Genomic DNA, 20,009 nt, shown 5'->3' with positions numbered 1-20,009 from the left:
TGACTCTTCTTGGCAAAGACACTAGAGTGGTTTACCATTTCCTTCTCAGCTTCTTATATTCCTCGTATAGATGAAGAAATTGAGGAAAAAGTGGCTTGCCTAGGCTCACATGGCTAGTATCTAAGGCTACATTTGAACTCAGGCCTTCCTAACTCCAGGTCCTGTGCTCTATCCACTAGGCTCTATCCTTTATGAGCACACGTGTGCTTAAAATCTCACCTTTCACAAGCCTTTACTGGTTCCCCTTAATACTAATTAATCCCTTTTCTCTGAGATTATCTCCCGTTAGTGAATCAGTCAGTCAGTCAATTAGCACTTATTAATCAACTAATAGGAGCCATTTTTTGCCTCATTTCTTACCTAGCCTTAATCACTGAATGAAGGCCAAGGTCTCCCAGTGCATCTGGGGCCATTCTGTTCGAGAATGAAGGACAAACAACAACAACTTGTGTCACCATTTGCAAGACATTTTTCCCTTCTGGAACTCAGTTTCCTTCACCTTTAAAATGAAAGAATTGTACTAAATAGGCTTCAACATCCTTTCCAATTCTAAATCTTTGATCCTAATGTCTTCTAGGAAGAAAGGCAAATAGATCAAAGATGGAAAGTAGTTTTAATTAATTAATTAGTTTGTTTTTACTGTCATTGATGTTTAACATAGGTCCAAAGGAGGAAAAAAAAAAGTCCTTAGGAATTTTCAATATCTGAAATAAAATCTAAAATGCCACTAAGTTTTATAAGTTCAGGGTCCATAAGAAGAGAGTGCTGTAGGAATCCTTGAAATTAATGATGTCAGAAGGAAGGCTTTAAAATATTTACAGTAATTTTATTTTTCAATACTATATGCTTTATTTAATCAAAATGTGCCCAAGCAATAACCAGAAGGAGATAAAATTTTAGTTAATTTCTGTCTGTCTATAATTCTTGTCTATGTCTTTCTTGCATAGATTATGCTATAATAAGTAAAGAAACAATAGATCAAATGTATATTCATAAGCTATATTAAAATGTTTCGTTTTGTGCTTCAGTCACGTTCTCCCAATGTTAACCGAGCAGAAAGTTCAGTGGAACTTAATCCTTATGTGCTACAGAGGGCAGATGGTACCACTTTGGGAGCTGAACTAGGTAGGTAAAATCATGTTTAATTCATGCTCATTTAACCCACTATTTTCCGTAATTTCTGTACCTTCATTGTCACCTCTTCTTCCTCTTTATACTCTCTTGGCACTCTCATCCGTTTGGGTGTCTCACATCAGTCCCACATACCTGCCTGTCTGCTTCCAATTCCATCTGGATGTCACAATCGTATCCTAACCCCAGCATCTCAAAAATGGAATCATCTTCACCCTCCAAAGCTATACCTTCTTCAAACTTTGATTCTCACTGAGTATACTACCATTCTTCCAGGCCCTCAGGTTTGTATCCTAGTTATTCTTGACTTTATCTTCTCTCCACAACCCCATCCATCAGTTCCCACACCATTTTTTCCCCGTCTTTACAACATATCTCACATCCACAACCTTTCTACCCACAAAACTGCTCCCTAGGTCAACCTCATAACTTCTAGCCTGGACTATTGCAATATCATTTTAAGTGATATCCTTCCCTCTAGTCCCTCTCCTTTTCAATTTTGCTTCCACATTGCTGTCAAAATAATCTTTAAAAGGTGAAGGTCTTAATTAATCAGATATTTCTTATCTACACCTAAACCCTGTTGCCTTTTAGATCAAATATGTAATCTTCAGACTAACATTAAGGTATTCCACAATATGGTTCTTATCTAACTTTCCAGATTTGTTTCATATTACTCTGCTTCATTCACTCTAGAATCTAACCAAACAGGTCTATTAGCTTTTTCCAAAATTGACATTCCGTTTTTTTTATCTGTACACATTTCTACAGGTATGCCTTCAATTCTTAGAATTTTTTGCTTTCATTAAGGCTTATTTCAGTGGTCAACTCCTTTCAGAGACCTTCTAGATGGGAGGGATAGCTAACATAATGGTTGACAGTGTCAGGATGGAAAAAAAATAGATCTTGACATGCTAAAGCTGTTGACTGAATTTAAATTCCAGAATAAATTCAGTAGAGGATAAAATTCAGTAGGGATAAAAATGTTACACATATTCTTAAAAGTCAGTTCCACAAGAACAGAGTGAGAAAGGCATGGTGGGATAGTGGTTTGTCTCAAGATATCTGGATTTTAGGTGACTAAAAACAGTACGAAAGATAGTAGTGTGAGGTGGCCTTACAATGCAGTCTTCAATTATGTTAAGTCATAGTTTCAAGGAATAAAAAAAGATAACCGTTCTTCATCATGGTCAGAACACATCTCATGTATTTTATTGACTTTTGGGCCCTACAGTTTAAAGACATTGAAGACCGAGAGTCAGGAGCAGACTATTTTCTGTGATAATGGTTTAGGGTGTGAAGGCACTTTTAAGAAGCTACATCAGTGTCAGGCCATTCAATAAGTTAGTGTTTGATCTCCTAGTGTTCTTTTAAAAAATATAAATGGTCAAGGAGAATCTTCCTTGTTTTGTTTTGATATTTGTATCATGGCATTATCTATTTCATCAATGATGAAATGAATATTGCAGCATGAATTAACAATTTATCTTTCTCATTTCTCATTGGTTAATTGAAAATTAATTGAAAGCAGGACTGCTTATCCCATTAATGCTAGTAAGACACAAAGGAGTTGATAGACTAGGTAATCTATTAAATCTTTTGTCAATAGATTTGGTCAATAGAAGCAAAATCTGAAATACTGCCCTAATTGCCTAAAACGTTATCACAATTTCCCGTGATAACTAATCTAAATAAAGAGTAATATTGGTATAGAATGGTACTTGCTCCACATAGAAAAAAAAGCAGCAAAATGTGTCTGCTCAGTGCTTTTGTAAAGGGAAACTCGTCCCCTGGGTGGGGCTAATGAAAATGTGTTTAATTGATTTGCAGGTATGCAGAGGGACGCCTTACCAATGGATACTGCAGTCTATGAAAGTCCCTATGCGGATCCAGAAGAAATCAGACCCAAAGAGGTGCGTCTGGACAGAACTTTGCTGACTTTGGAAGAAGGAGAGCTTGGCTCTGGTAACTTTGGGACTGTAAAAAGGGGTCGCTATATGATGAAAAAGTAAGTTACTGTTTTCAATCATGTTCTCAAATATATTTTCTGTCTTTATAGTATGTATTAATTAAATACATGTAAAATATATATCTATATATGTGTATATATGTATATTGTATGCATGCATATATGTACATATATACATTTGTGTGTGTATGTGTGTGTGTGTGTGCGTGTGTGTGTGTGTGTGTGTGTGTGTGTATGTAAATAAAACCCTTAAATAAAAAGGATAGCACTATATGGTTAAATCTCCGTTTGATGTTATACTTTGGTATGAATTTCTGGTACCATTAGTATATAATGTAACTATATATACTTTACAGTGTTTTTATTATAGCAAGATTTGTGACATTGATCTCTGCAGGGAAATCTTTAGAAAGTGGCTGAGTTAATATGCAGCATATTTAACTTAGTTGACTAGACTTAGACTTAATTGAATATAAACTGTCCTAGAGCTAAGTATAAAAGTACTGGAAGTCCTTTATCACTTTGCAGTGATTAAGCCTCTCTGTTTAGTGAAGCACATGGAAAAAAGTTGAAAGTATTTTAGATTTAGATTACATAGTTTTTATTCAAGTACAATTGAGTTCAGTAGGAGTATGTGACTTTAAAACTCAAAGATACAAATAGGCAAATACAGTAGGAGTTCACCCCACACACACATGTGCACAATGATCCTCTTTTTTGGTTTAGTGGTTCAAGACTGATTTGAAGCTGTCCTCTGTCCTTGATGATTTCCTCAATCTGAAATGAAAGACCCTGTCCCTTAGGCCATGATAATCTTACTTAACTTTTGTATTTTTTTTCAACGGCAAGATCTAAAAGACCCAAAAAGTTGATATGCTACAGTACAGTAAAATATAATACAATAGTAAAAATCTGTGCACCAACTTTTCAGAATCATTGTGCTTCTGAGCCAAGGTCTACAACATTTTCAATTAGGAAATGATCCTTGCCCAAGGAACACTATTTTCTTTTCTACATGTGTCTGAGATAAGAGCCAGATTAGTTATACCAAGTAAACTATAGGCTGTGTATGTTTTTAAAAGTGTTTTCTTATGAATTATTGTATTTTATCATGTTAAAAAGAAAAACATGACTTTACAGTAATATATTTGTTTTGCTCTTTTTCACTGTAGATATATAGTACTCCAGATGTGTTATAAGTTAAATAAATATTCATGGATTGCTACAAATTAAGGGAAAATGTTTTCTAAGTTACAAAAAGCCTATTTAAAATTGAACCATTGGAATGTAAACATTTCACAAGTTGTGGAACCACTTTGGTTCTTTCTAGCATTAAGATTTTCTAATTGTGTCTTAGTATGTATTATGCATCTGCCAGTTAAACTAGCCCCATATTTCTTTAAGAAACGTTATTTAATTCCAACTTTTCCCTGGAGATTTGCCCTCTCCTTTGCTTCCCCCAGTTAGTTTAAAGTAGTAAACTTTTTCTCTTTTCAGGGAGGGTTGAAATGTAAAGAGAAGTATCAGGGAAAAAATTTGAGGAAGAAACCAATTAACCATTATTTCAAAGGATAAGTTACTTTCAATAACAGAGAGATGGATAGTTTTATAAAATTATTTGCAATTAGGAAATATGTCTCATAGAATAATATCTAAAAGTATGTATGTATGTATGTATGTGTGTATTATGTATGTTTGAATTTGTTTTGCAGAGGTGAAAAGTTAGTGGCTGTAAAGATACTCAAAAATGAGACCAATGACCCTGCAATTAAAGATGAGTTATTAAGAGAAGCAAATGTCATGCAACAGCTAGACAATCCTTACATTGTCCGAATGATTGGGATATGTGAAGCTGAATCCTGGATGTTAGTTATGGAGATGGCTGAACTTGGTCCACTCAATAAATATCTGCAGAAAAACAGGTATGTTTCCCTTAACTACTCAGTATTCTGGAGAATTCTCTAGTAACAATATCAGTGCTATGTTTCCTCTAGAGCAGAGGTGTCGAACATACAGACCTCACTGAAGCTCACAAAACTCACAACTCCTACCCTAACCAGATTAAAATGTGATTGAGAAATATTTAACAAAATAAATACAAACATACAAGAACACAGATAATGTTAATAAGGTTCTAAGAAAATATGTGGCCCACAAGGATCCGTATGTTGTGTGGTTTAATGGCCTCATTTCTCTGAGTTTTACACCTCTACTCTAGAAGATTCATTAACAGCATATTGCAGACATTTATAAAATATTTGCCACTGTCCCTTTCCCCTTCACATAGGGACCTACAAAAATATTAAAGATAAGGAAGGCATAAGGGATAGTTTCAGTAGTTGTCTCTGAAGGCTCAGATTCTCTCTTGTTGTACTCAAAAAGATCCAATTCTATGCCATCTTGGAGTATCAAAGAGCGAGCACTTGATTTAATGATTTTTGTCTTCAGTCTTTCATTTCATTTAACTTATGCTAGCCAAGTGAAGCCAATCAGTTATGAGATGTTTTGACAAGGTATGCTTACTCATTGGGTTAAATCCCTTTGAGACAAATATTTTGGTGAAATATTTGGTAAGACATTACAAAATGTTCTGATTCTGACCTTAAACTAGCACCCATGCCTGCAGTTTTGCATCATTAAATCCCTCCTGAAGTTTTGTGTATTGCATTTATGGTTAACCGATCTTAATACTAAAAACAACCAATTCCCAGACTAGTGTTGATACGGGCTAGCTTTCATGAGATGGGAAATTTACTATGAATATTTCTTTCCCCCATCCCAATACACCACTACACAATTGTAAATGGTTTAAAAGAAGAAGGATAACATGGAGTGATGAAGACCTATATGAAACCAATATCATGAGCAAAGTGTAAAAGAATAATCAGAGCAAACATAAGAAAATGATTTAACTTATTTTTGTAACAAAAATTATAAAGGCCAGCAAAAGAAAATACTGGAAAATGTAGAATAAAAAGGTCTCTCCAACCCAAAGAATAGTTTTGATTATCTTATCAAATTGGAAAAACAAAAGAATGATATGTTTATTCCTTCCTCCCCCACTCCATAACTTCTAGTATCTGTATCCAACCTAAGCTGTATTTCCTAAAGCATAAATCCAAGTAGCATTTTCTTAGCTTTCTTGAATACCCCAAGATGGCTAAGACAGAGAATAACAAAAACTTTCCATTCTGTTCACATCACCCTCCAAAGAATATGTCTTTCTTACCTTCTTGTTTTCCCATGGCATAAATCTGGCAGTTATGTTAAATCAAGAGCTAGGATTGTTTCCTTTGAATTTGTTAAAACCTTTTTTCAAGATTGCCTGAAGTGGTGTTTTTTGAAAATCAGATGGCAACTGGTCAGAAAGACATTACAGAGCACCCCTGTGCTAGCATTGGAAACAGAGATAGGTGTTGTTTAGCAATTCCATTGCCTGTACCCACTTCTGGGTTCAAGGTAAAGAGCACTTTCTGTCAAGAGAGAATGAAAGCCCTGAGGGGCAGTATCACTTAAGGTCTCAAGGGATCAGGGACCCGGAGGAATAGTATTGTTTCTGGTTCCAAGACTGGAGGTGCTCTGAGGAGCAGTACTGATTACCATCTCAAAGGATCAGGGGTCCTTGATGGGTAAAGACCAGAGCATAGACCAAAAGAACAATGACCACACCTCTCTCCAGATCACATCACTTTGGAAGCACCAAAAACTTCCAAACCCTCAGAACTGGCTCTGAAAACAGCAATGTGAAAAATCCTGAAACTTGAGACAGTGCTAGTCTCTCCTCTTCCCCCACATACATATATATACACACAAAGGGAACAGACCACCACACTAACATAATGTTCTAATCAAGAAATAGGGTGGAAAAATGAACAAATGACAAAAAAAGAACCTGACCATAAAAAGCTACTCTGTTGAGAGGGAAGAGAAAGACACAAACTAGGAAGAAGACAATTAAGTCAAAACAGCTATAAGCACAGCCTCAAAGAAAAATGTGAGTTGGATACAAACCCAGCAAGAATGCTTGGAGGGGAGGGTGGAGCCAAGATGATGGCTGGAAAGCAGGGACTTGCTTAAGCTCTCCCCCAGGTCCTTCCAAACACCTGTAAAAATGGCTCTGAACAAATTCTAGAGCTACAGAACCCATGAAATAGCAGAGGGAAGCAGGGTTCCAGCCCAGGAAAGCCTGGATGGTTGCTGGGAAGGGTCTGTTGCATGGAGCTGGGAGCAGAGCACAGGCAAGCATGGGGGTGCAGAAGTGGTGCAGCTCTGGGGCTGCTCCCAGAGCTTCAGCTGCAGTTGCTTCAGGCCCCAGGCCCACCTGGTGGGAGGAATTAAGCTTTGGATCAGAGCGGTAGTGCAGAGCCTGCTTGGATCTGGGTCACTGTTCAGGTTGGCGGTTCTTGGGGGAGGAAGAGTGCTGGTGTGGCAGAGCTTGCTGTGTGGAAGTAGCTCTGAAAACAGCAGTGCAGCCCCTAAATCTTGGGACAAAGTACTCTCTGCTCTACAAGCAGTCATACACTGACAAAAAGCTCAAGCGTCAAGTAGTTGGCTGGGAACATGAACAGGCAGTGAAAACAGACTCAGATTCAGACTCAGACTTTGGAATCTTTTTTTGGTGACAAAGAAGATTAAAACATACAGCCAGAAGAAGTCAACAAAGTCAAAGAGCCTACATCAAAAGCCTCCAAGAAAAGTATGAATTGGTCTCAGGCCATAGAAGAGCTCAAAAAGGATCGGGAAAAGCAACTTAGAGAAGTAGAGGAAAAATTGGGAAGAGAAATGAGAGTGATACAAGAAAATCATGAAAAACAAGCCAATGACTTGCTAAAGGATACCCCAAACATACTGAAGAAAATAACACCTTAAAAAATAGACTAACTCAAATGGCAAAAGAGCTCCAAAAAGCCAATGAGGAGAAGAGTGCTTTGAAAGGCAGAATTAGCCAAATGGAAAAGGAGGTCCAAAAGACCACTGAAGAAAATACTACCTTAAAAACTAGATTGGGGCAAGTGGAAGCTAGTGACTTTATGAGAAATCAAGATATTATAAAACAGAACCAAAGGAATAAAAAAAATGGAAGACAATGTGAAATATCTCATTGGAAAAACCACTGACCTGGAGAATAGATCCAGGAGAGATAATTTAAAAATTATTGGACGACCTGAAACCATGATCAAAAAAAAGATCCTAGACATCATCTTTCAAGACATTATCAAGTAAAATTTCCCTGATATTCTAGAGCCAGAGGGTAAAATAGAAATTGAAAGAATCCATTGATCACCTCTTGAAAAAGATCCCAAAAAGAAAACCCCTAGGAATATTGTTGCCAAATTCCGGAGTTTCCAGGTCAAGGAGAAAGTACTGCAAGCAGCCAGAAAGAAACAATTTGAGTATTGTGGAAACACAATTAGGATAACATAAGATCTAGCAGCTTACATGTTAAGGGATCGAAGGGCTTGGAATGTGGTATTCCAGAGGTCAAAGGAGTTAGGATTAAAACCAAGAATCACCTGCCCAGCAAAACTGAGTATAATGCTCCAAGGCCAAATATGGATTTTCAATAAAATAGAGGACTTTCAAGCTTTCTCAGTGAAAAGACCAGAGCTGAAAAGAAAATTTGACTTTCAAACACAAGAAACAAGAGCAGCATGAAAAGATAAACAAGAAAGATAAATCATAAGGGATTTACTAAAATGGAACTGTTTTGCTTACATGGAAAGATGATATGTGTAATTCATGAGACCCTTTTCAGTATCGGGGTAATTGAAGGGAATATCCATATATAGGCAGAGGGCATAGGGTGAGTTGAATATGAAGGGATGATATCTAAAAAAACAAAATCAAATTAAAGGATGAGAGAGGAATATATTGAGAGAGGGAGAAAGGGAGAAATAGAATGGGGTAAATTATCTCACATCAAAGTGGCAAGAAAAAGTAGTTCATTGGAAGGGAAGAAGGGGCAGGTGAGGGGGAGTGAGTGAATCTTGCTCTCATCAGATTTGACTTGAGGAGGGAATAACATACACGCTTAGTTGGGTATCCTACCCCACATGAAAGTAGGGGAAAGGGGATAAAAAAGGGGGGGTGATAGAAGGGAGGGCAGATAGGGGGAAGAAGTAATCAAAAGCAAACACTTTTGAAAAGGGACAGCGTCAAGGGAGAAAATTGAATAAAGGGGGACAGGATAGGAGGGAGGGAAATATAGTTAGTCTTTCACAACATGACTATTTGTGGGAGTGTTTTGCATAATGATATGTGTGTGGCCTAGGTTGAATTGCTTGCCTTCTTAGAGAGAGTGGGTGGGGAGGGAAGAGGGGAGAGAATTTCGAACTCCAAGTTTTAAAAGCAGATGCTCAAAAAATAAAAAGTTTTTGCATTCAACTGGGAAATAAGATGTACAGGCAATGGGGCATAGAAATCTATCTTGCCCTCCAAGAAAGTAAGGGGGAAACAGATGGAGGGGAAGGGGAGTGTGGGGTGACAGAAGGGAGGGCTGACTGGGGAATGGGGCAATCAGAATATATGCCATCTTGGAGTGGGGAAAGGGTAGAAATGGGGAGAAAATTTGTAACTCAAAATCTTGTGGAAATCAATGCTGAAAACTAAAATATATTAAATAATAGAGTGTGGAATTAAAGAAAGAATACCTGGAGAGCTAAAAAATGATTCTCAAAATCAAATAGGAATAGTAGAGGAAAAATTAAGGAAATGAAAGCAAAGGAAGAACATTGTTGCAACACAATTATTGTTCATTCTTCGTTTTCAAAGAAGACCAGTAATATCAGAGAGTAATGTCTTGACTTCTGCATGAATTGGATTTAAGTAAGGTAGAATTACACAAAGAAATTTGTTTATAATATTAATAGAATTCTTTATATATAATCCTTAATCTAATTTTGAAAACTTAATACTACTACATAATCAAAGCCTGTTTATGGGAGGAGAGAATTCATTTGTATATTTACTCAAACTTGAAGGATGTTCAATACTTTGTTTTACTTTTTCAGTCTCATTCTCAATTACCTTCAGGATAAAAGGAAAAAAAATTGTTTAAATATCATCTAGAGGAAGCAAGCAATGAATCACCATATCTCTCCCATATTCACCTCCAAACAACCATAAAATAACTGCCTAATACAAATCCTGGAACAGTGGAACTAGCAAAAAGATGGGGTGAAACAATCTTTTAGCCCAAGAAATTTGGAAGACCACCAAGAAAGGTCTGTCTCACTCAGGCAGAAGGGGAATGTAGTGCAGGACAGGAAGCATCCCAGTAAGCCAGCAGCAAGCCCCTGCTCAGCAAACCAGTGGAAGGTCCTGAGCCCCAGTTTGGTGGAACAGGCAAACCCCAACACCAGGACTCCCCACATGCCTCAGCATAGCCAGCAGAATAGGCATACTGAAGCTCCAAGAACCACTACAGTGCTTCAGTATAGCACTAGGCAAACAGACAGCCTCCAGTAGCCAGACCTGCACATACTTCAGCATAGCCCGGCAGCCAGACAGCCACGTGCTTCAGTGTAGCCCTGGGAAAACACAGAAACACCCCACTGTCCTCAACACAAGCCAAACACTACCACTAGGAACCCCAGCTCAGCACAATGTAAGCTGCCAGACCCGTACAGCTTCCAGCTGTACCAGCCACCCACCACCCCACCCCACCTTCTCAGCACAGCACCAGGCATGAGGGTCCCCCCATGGGCCTCAGGGCAGCTTCAGTGCAGCACCAGGTAAATAGCTAGCACCTGCAGCCATTGGGACAAGATGCCTGAGAGAGTGACCCTTCCACCCTTTGAGCAGAGCCCAAATTTAAAAGGAAAAAGGCCAAAAAAAGACAAGCAAAAAATCACAAAAAAAAGAATCTGACCATAGAAAGTTATTATGGTGACAGGGAGGTTCAAGACACAAACTCAGAAGAGGACAATGGATGGGCAAAACACCAAAGAAATATGGGAAGTGGTATCAAGCCCCCAAAGAACTTATGGAAGAGCTCAAAAAGGAGCTTAAAAATCATATAAGAGAAGTAGAAGAAAAATTGGAAAAAGAAATGAGAGTGATACAAGATAATTATGAAAAAAAATGAGTGAACAGCCTGGAAAAAGAAAACAACTGTTTAAAAAGTAGAATTGGCCAAATGGAAAAGGAGATACAAAAATCCACTGAAAAGACAAACTCCTTAAAAAGTACAATTGGCCAAATGGAAAAAGAAGCATAAAAACTAACTGAGGAAAACAACTCCTTATAAGTTAGAATTGGGCAAGTAGAAGCTAATGACACTTATGGGATGTCAAGAATTAATCAAACAAATTCAAGAGAATGAAAAAAATAGAAGAAAATGTAAAATGACTCATTGGAAAAACAACTGATCTAGAAAATCAAGGAGAGATAATGTCAGAATCATTGGACTACCCAGAAAGCCATAATCAGAAGGACCTAGATAGTATCTTTCTAGAAATTATCAAGGAAAACTGCCCTGATATCCTGGAACCAGAGGGCAAAATAGGCATTGAAAGAATCCACCAATCACCTCAGGAAAGAGATCCCAAAATAAAAACTCCAGGGAACATTATAGCCAAATTATAGAACTATCTGATCAAGGGAAAAATACTACAAGGGGCCAGAAAGAAATAATTCAAATATTGGGGAGCCACAAGGAGGATTACATGGGACTTAGCAGCTACATTAAAGGATCAGAGGTCATGGAACATGGTATTCCAGAGGGCAAAGGAACTAGGACTACAACCAAGAATCATTTACCTGGTGAAATTGAGCATAATACATCAAGGGAAAAAATGGTCATTCAATGAAATGAATCACTACATGGGAAGATGATACTTGCAATTCTTAAAAATTGTACCACTAATAGTACAGCTAGAAGTACACAAGAGGGTATGGGTAGAAGGTAAATTTAAGTCAATGACATAAGAAATAACTAAGGAATGAGAAAGAGGAGTTCACTAGGTGTAGAAAGAAGAGAGATATAGAATGGGGTAAATTATTTCATCCTATTTCATCAAGGGCATCCCTTGAAATTTACTGTCATCAGTATTGGCTCAAAGAGGGAATGATATAGATAATCAGTTGAATATAGAAATCTATCTTACCCAACAGGGAATTAGGAGAGGGGATTAAGTAAAGGGAGGAAGACTGAGTAAAGGGAGGGCAGATCGGGGAGATGGTAGACAGAAGCAGAACACTGATGAGGAAGAAAAGGGAAAAAGGAGAGAAAGGACAGACAGGAGGAAAAATAAGATGGAAGAAAATACACGGTAATCATAATCATGAATGTGAATGGGATTAACACTCCCATGAAAAGAAAGCAGATAACAAAATAGATCACAAACCAAAATCCTAAAATATGTTGTTTACAAGAAACACACTTGAAGAAAAGAGACAAACACAGAGAATAAAAGTAAGAGGCTGGAGCAGAATCTATTATGTTTCAGTTGAAGTAAAAAAAAAAGCAGTGGTAGTAATTCTGATCTCAGGCAAAGCAAAAGCAAATATAGACCTAATTAAAAGATATAAGGAAGGAAATTATATCTTTCTAAAAGCTACCATAGACAAAGAATCATGTCAATCCCGAACATCTATGCACCAAATGGTATAGCATCCAAATTTTTAAAGGAGAAGTTAAGTTAGGTACAGGTTCATACAAAGAGATAGAGGGCATTACAAAATGTAAAATAGATCATTTTGATTATATTAAATTTAAAAAGCTTTAGCACAAACAATCAGTACAACTAAGATTAGAGGGAAAGCAGAAAGCTGGAAAACAATCTTTACAGCAAGTCCCTCTGATAAAGGCCTCATTTCTCAAATTTATAGAGAACTGAATTCATAAGAAAACAAACCATTCCCAGTGGATAAATGGTAAAAGGATATGAGCAGGCAGTTTTCAGATGAAGAAATCAAAGAAATCATAAGCACATGAAGAAGTGTTCTAAATAACTTTGATTAGAGAAATGCGAATTTAACATCTCTGAGGTACCACCTCACACCTATCAGATTGGCTAATATGACAGAAAAGAAAAATTATAAATGTTGGAGAGGTTGTGGGGAAATTAGAGCACTGATGCACTGTTGGAGTTGTGAACTGATCCATCCATTCTGGAGAGCAATTTGGAACTATGCCCAAAGCACAACCTGTGCATATGCTTTGATCTAGCAATACCACTACTAGGTCTGTATCCCCAAGAAAGCATAAAAAAGTAAAAGAACCTACACATGCAAAACTATTTATAGCACCCCTTTTTGTGGTGGCAAAATATTGGAAATTGAGGGGGCACCCATCATTTGGAGAATGGCTGAACATGTTATGGTATATGAAAGTAATGGAATACTATTGTTCCATAAGAAATGATGAGCAGGCAGATTTTAGAAAAACCTGGAAAGACTTGTATGAAGTGATACAAAGTGAAATGAGCAGAAACAGGAAAACATTGTACACAGTATCAGCAACATTGTGTGAAGATCAACTATGAATAACTCAGCTTTTCTCAGCAATGCAATCATCCAAGATAGTTACAAAGTCTCCAAGATAAATACAAAGGACTCATGAAGGAAAATGCTATCCACATTCAGATAAAGAACTAATGGATTGTAAATGCAGATTGAAAATACTTTTTTTTCACTTTATTCTTTTTAATTTTTTTTTTCCATTTTCATCTGTAGCTTCTTTAACAACTGTGACTACTGTGGAAGTATATTTTACATGATAGCACATGTCTGAACTATATCAAATTGCCTACCATTTTAGGAGGGGGAAGAAAAATTTGGCACTCAATCTTGTAAAAATGAATGCTAAAAGTTATCTTGACGTGTAATTTGGAAAAAAAAATAAAACCTTGATTTTCAAATCCAAGTTGCAAGAGAATCATAAACAGGAAAATAGGAAAGAGAAATCATAAGAAACTCAATAAGGTTAAACTGGTGTTTTTGTTGTTGAATTATTTTTTGTCATGTCCAATTCTTTGTGATCCCATTTTGGGGTTTTTTTGGTTGTTTTTTTTTTTTTTTTTGGTAAAGGTACTGGTCTAGTGTGCCATTTCCTTTTCCAGTTCATTTTATAGATGAGGAATCTGAGGAGAACACAGTTCAGTGGCTTGCCCAAAGTAACAAAGCTAATAAGTATCTGGGACAGGATGCGAACTTAGGTTCTTCCTGATTCCAGGTCTGGCACTCTATCCACTCTGTCTTGTAACTGGCACATTAAACAGTTTATCTTTTTATATAGGAAGATGGTCCATGTGTATTCTAAGAACTTTGTCATTATTAGGGCTATTAGAAGGATTCTGCATAGAAAAAGAGTGTGGGAGATGATTTTTTTTTAAAAAATAGGTGAGAAAGAGATGCCCTGGGGCAGGTGACAAGAAAGAGAATGAATGGAGAATTCTCATGTAATAGAGGTATGAAAGGAAGAGCTTTTACTGTGGAGGGGAAATTGTTGGTGAGGTTGGGTAGTGCTTGAAATGACGTCCAAATAGGTTGAAAGAGGGAGAATACACTCTCTCTCTCTCTCTCTCTCTCTCTCTCTCAACTGGTAATAGAAATGTAGCTTATGCAACAGGAAACTAGGAGGGGAAGTTAATAAAAGAAAGAGGGGATAACAAAGAAGGGCAGATAAAAGAAGGTGGAGGACTAAAGCAAAATAGACTTCAGAGGATTGATAAGATAAAAAAGAGATTGAGAAAGATAAACAGAAGAAAATAGGAGGGAAGGAAGTGTAATTTAGAGGCAGCTAGATGGCTCAGTGGATAGAGTACTGGGCCTAAAATCAGGAAGACTTGTATCGAAGGAGGAAATAGCAACACTATACTAGTGGGGCACCTCAATTTTGTCTTCTTGAGAGCTAGATGTCTTGCCATAAAATAAAAAAAGAAGCTAATGATGTACCATATTTCCCCATGTATGAGACACACCTTAATTTTGGGGCCCGAAATTTGAAAAAAAAATGTTTGACATAAAGTTATTGAACTCAAATTTTATTCATGTGCTCATAGCTTTCAGGCATTTTTTGGGCAAGTCTGGTAAGTGCAGTCCATTCTGTTTCATGAACTTGAAGCACCAATTGTGTCCTTTGAATTCAGTAACTTCTTTTTCATCAGCAGTTCTTGCCTCATGCTGAACCATCTTTGTGGACACAGGAATTCCAATTGCCCTGTGCTCTTCAATTGATATCTTCAATTCCCTGTCTAAATCAGGCCATTTTGCTGACTTGCCTCTCATGGCCTTCTTCTGCTGTGGCATTTTCAGAAGAGTTTCTTCTTCCCATAGCCAGTCTTGGATTGTTTTCTCAGTTGGAAGAGGACCAAACTTACATTCAGTAGCACGATTATTCACTTTTGCAAACTGGATCACTTTTAACTTGAATTCAGCACTGCACGAAAATCTTTTCTGAGCCATTTCTGGTCAGAATGTGGCAAAACATAACCTAATATACCAGTAACAAATGCGAAACAATGAGTGCAAAGACAACCAGCTTGGAAAAGTGGGAAATGCAAGTAAAAAAATCTACAACGACAAGTGCAAAAACAGACGCAAAAAAGCAGGAAATGCGTGTAAAAAAACTACAACCATTGTATAAGATGCGCCCAGTTTTCAGACCCCAAATTTTTCAAAAAAAGGTGCATCTTATACATGGGGAAATATGGTAAATAAAATCTGGAGAAAACTGAATGGAAATAAAAAGAAGTATACCATTATCTCAGCTGTACATGGCACCTTCACAAAAAGTGACTATGTATTAGGGCATAAAAACCTGCATACCAAATGCAGAAAAGCAGAAATATTAAATACACCCTTTTCAAGTCATAATGCAGTAAAATTATGTTTAATAAAGGGCAATGGATTAAAACTTACTTGGAAACTAAGTAATCTAACTGTAAATGATGAGTGTGTAAAGTATAAATCACAGTAACAATAATTTCATTAAAGAAAATGAAAATAATGTGAAAACATTCCAAAATTTCTGGAAGGTAGGGAAAGCAGTACTCAGGGGAATATTTGTATATCTAAATGTGTACATCAGTAAAAGAGAGAAAGAGTCAATCAATGAATTAATCATGCAACTAAAAAACTAGAGAAAATAACAGATTTAAAATCCACAATTATACATTGACATGAAAATCTTGAAAATCAAAGGGGAGAGATTAATAAAATTGAAAAGAAATTTTTAAAAAAGATTGAAATAATAAATAAAACCAGGAGCTGGTTTTGTTGAAACTAATTAAAATGCTATTGGTTAATTTAATTATTTTTGTAAAAAAGAAGAAAACCAAATTACTAATATCTATAATAAAAAGGGTGAATATGACACCAAGGAAGATGAAATTAAAATAATAATTAGGAGTTATTTTGCCCAATTGTATGCCAGTAAAACTGACAATCCAAGTGAAGTGAATGAGTATTTACAAAAATATAAACTGCCTAGATTAACAGAAGAAGAAATAGAATATCTTTGAAAGAGAAATTGAACAAGCCATCAATGAGCTCCTTAACAAAATATCTCAAGGACCAGATGGATTCACCAAACATTTAAGGAATGATTAATCCCAATACTACATATTTTTAAAAATAGGTAAAGAAAGAGTCCTGCCAAATTCCATTTATAATACAAATGCGGTAATGATGCACAAACCAGATAGAGCAAAAATGGAAAGAAAACTATAGACCAATTTTCTTAGTGAATATTGATGCAAAAAAGTAATAAAATATTAGCTAGCCGATTATAGCCACATATACAAAGATCATACATTATGACCTGATCTAATTTATATGAGGAATACAGGGCTGATTCCATGTTAAGAAAACTATCAGCATAATTGACCATATCAATAACAAAAATCAATACATTCAGGAAAAGCCTTTAACAAAATACAATACACCATCCTATTAACAACACTAAAAAGCATAGAAATCAATGTAGCTTTTCTTAAAAGAACAAGTATCTATCTAAAACCAAGAGCAAATATTATCTGTAATGGGGATAAACTTGGAAGCCTTCCTAATATGATTAGGAGAGGCAAGGATGTTCATTATCAGCACTATTATTCAATATTGTACTAGGAATGTTAGCTGTAGTAATGAGAAGAAAAAAACTTGAAGGGATAAAAATAGGCAATGAGGACAAAAAATTATCATTCTTTGCAAATGAAATGATGGTTAAAAAAAAACCCTAGAGAATCAATTAAAAAATAGTTGAAACAGTTCACAACTTCAGCAAAGTCATAGGATATAAAATAAACTCACATAAATCATCAGTATTTCTATATATTACCCACAAAGCCCAGCAGGAAGAGATAAATTCCATTCAGAATAACAACAGGCAATATAAAATACTTTGAAGTTTACTGCCAAGACAAACTCAGTGATTATACGAACACAGTTCTGAAACATTTTTTTTCACACAAATAAAGGCAGATCTAAGCATGGAGAAATATTACTTGTTCATGAGTAGACTGACTCAATATAATAAAAATGGTAATTCTACCTAATTTAACTTACTGATTCAGTACCGTATCAATCAAACTACCGAAGAATTATTTTATAGAGCTAGAAAAAATAGTAACCAAATTCAACTGGAAGAACAAAAAGGCAAGAATATCGAGGGAATCAGTGAAAAAAAAATGTGAAGGAAGGAAGTCTAGCAGTTCCAGATTTCCAACTGTATTATAAAGTGGTGATCATCAAAACAATTTATTACTGGTGAAGAAATAGAGTGGTGGATTAGTGGAATAGATTAGATACAAGATATACAATAGTAAATGACCTTGCTAATCTAGTGTTTGATAAACTCAAAGATCCACGCTTTTGGGCTAAGACAAAATTGACATTTGACAAAAATTTCTGAGAAAACTATGAAGAAGTTTGGAAGAAACTAGGTATGGACTAACCTCATATACAGTATGCCAAGAAAAAGTCAAAATGGAAATGATTTAGATATCAAGTATGACATCATCATACGTAAATTAGGGAACCAAGGAAAAATATACCTTCTAGCCTTACAGGTAAGGGAAGTTTATGGCCAAACAAGAGATAGAAAGGAAGTATAATTTTGACTACAAGAAATTAAAAGGCTTTTGTTCAAACAAAATTACTGAAACCAAAATTAGAAGGAAAACAGGAAATGGGGAAAATTTTACAGCAAGTTTCTCTGATAAAGGCCTCATTTCTCAAATATATAGGGAACTGAGCCAAATTTATAAAAATAAGTCATTCCCAAGTTGATAAATGGTCAGAGGATATGAATAGACAGTTTTCAGAAGAAGAAATCAAAGCTATTAATAGTCACATAAAAAGCTGTTGCTGTCACCTCACACCTGCCACCTATGGTGGCAAAGAATTTGAAATTGAGGGATGCCCATTAATTGGGGAATGGCTGAACATTCCCTATATATGTGGTATATGATTGTTGTGAAATACTATTATTCTGTAAGAGATGATACACACTTCACTCATGAAAGGTGAGGTAAGCAGAACCAGAAGAACATTATAGACAGTAACAGCAATACTGTAAGGATGAACAACTGTGACAGACTTAGCTCTTGTGATCAAGACAGCGATTCAAGAAAATTCCAAAAGATCCATCATGGAAAATGTCCGTCTCTAGACAGAGAATGCAAATTGAACCATGCTTTTTTTAAACTTTATTTTTATTGTTTTATTTTGTTTGTGTTTTCATTTGCAACATGGCTAATATTGAAATATATCTTGCGTGACTTTGTCTGTATCATCAATATCATATTATTTTCTTTCTCAAGGAGAGAGGATAAAGAGGGAGAGAATTTGGAAATGAAAAAATTTTAAAATGATTGTTAAAATTTTTTCATGCAATTGGAAAATTTTAATGAAATAAAATTATTTTAAAATAAAAAAGTGAGGACAAGACAAATTTATTTACATGGAGGAAGTTTTAGTTTCAGTATTTGTTTTTCTGTTGTCCTAAAAATGAAATATTGACCTACTAAAGACCTGTTTATGATTTTCAGACATGTCAAGGATAAGAATATCATAGAATTGGTTCATCAAGTTTCTATGGGGATGAAATATTTGGAGGACAACAATTTTGTGCACAGGGATCTGGCTGCAAGAAATGTATTGCTAGTTACCCAACATTATGCCAAAATCAGTGATTTTGGACTTTCAAAAGCACTTAATGCTGATGAAAACTATTACAAGGTAAGTGTATTCAATCCATGTCAGTAGTAACTAGTGGTTAAAAAATTGGAATTCAGATCTACTTGTTCTGCAGTTTTATTTGAATTTTTAAAAACCTGTTTAAAACCAGTTATATGGGGTGGGGGGGCGGAGTCCATTTTCATTATTTTTGTCTGCTACAATCATGCAAGACCTTTTGCAAACTGTCAAACAATGAGAATTAGACCTATTATTCATACTTTTCTCTGCCCTTTCATGTAATGCCATCTCTATAAAAGAGAGGAAAAAAAAGCAAAACCTTTTTCTTTTCTTAATGGGTGCCCCATCCATTGTTAGTCATATGAGTAATACCTTCTAGTGGTCATTCTTTCAAAATGTATGTAATTAGGAAACTATGAATTATTTTGAAAAGAGAAACTACTTACATAGATCTAATTTGGTGGAAAGGATGGTTTAGTGTGTTTATTAAACAGTTCTTTTACTTTTGGAATTTTTAAATAACTTTATGATTTCATGGTTTAAATGGAAAGAAAACAAATCATGTATGTATATGCAGGAAAAATTTTTATAATTTATTTTAAAATTTCGAACTTAAGTAAAATGATCATTTTTATGTACATAGTAGAACAGAAAAAATGGTAGATTGTACATGAAACTATAGAACTCTTAATACACTGCTTGCTTACCTTTTAAAATATATAAAAATTAACATGTAAATCTGAAAGCTGTGCTACTTGTTTTTGATTCT

At 35.7% G+C, this 20,009-nt stretch overlaps 1 protein-coding gene across 2 annotated transcripts in view; it reads left to right on the top strand.

Moving 5' to 3' along the window:
• Positions 1-20,009, top strand: part of SYK (spleen associated tyrosine kinase) — a 168,782-nt gene that overhangs the window by 136,624 nt on the left and 12,149 nt on the right. For both annotated transcript variants that reach the window (XM_036739164.1, XM_036739163.1), the window contains 4 exons: positions 1,029-1,125; positions 2,962-3,139; positions 4,813-5,022; positions 19,093-19,282. In XM_036739164.1, the coding sequence (XP_036595059.1) occupies positions 1,029-1,125; positions 2,962-3,139; positions 4,813-5,022; positions 19,093-19,282 (675 nt within the window). The remainder of the gene's footprint in view (positions 1-1,028; positions 1,126-2,961; positions 3,140-4,812; positions 5,023-19,092; positions 19,283-20,009) is intronic.

This window comes from Trichosurus vulpecula, chromosome 9, assembly GCF_011100635.1.
Source record: "Trichosurus vulpecula isolate mTriVul1 chromosome 9, mTriVul1.pri, whole genome shotgun sequence".
NCBI classification, from domain to species: Eukaryota; Metazoa; Chordata; class Mammalia; order Diprotodontia; family Phalangeridae; genus Trichosurus; species Trichosurus vulpecula.
The sequence above is the reverse complement of the archived record's forward strand: the minus strand, read 5'-3'. Positions and strand labels throughout refer to the sequence as shown.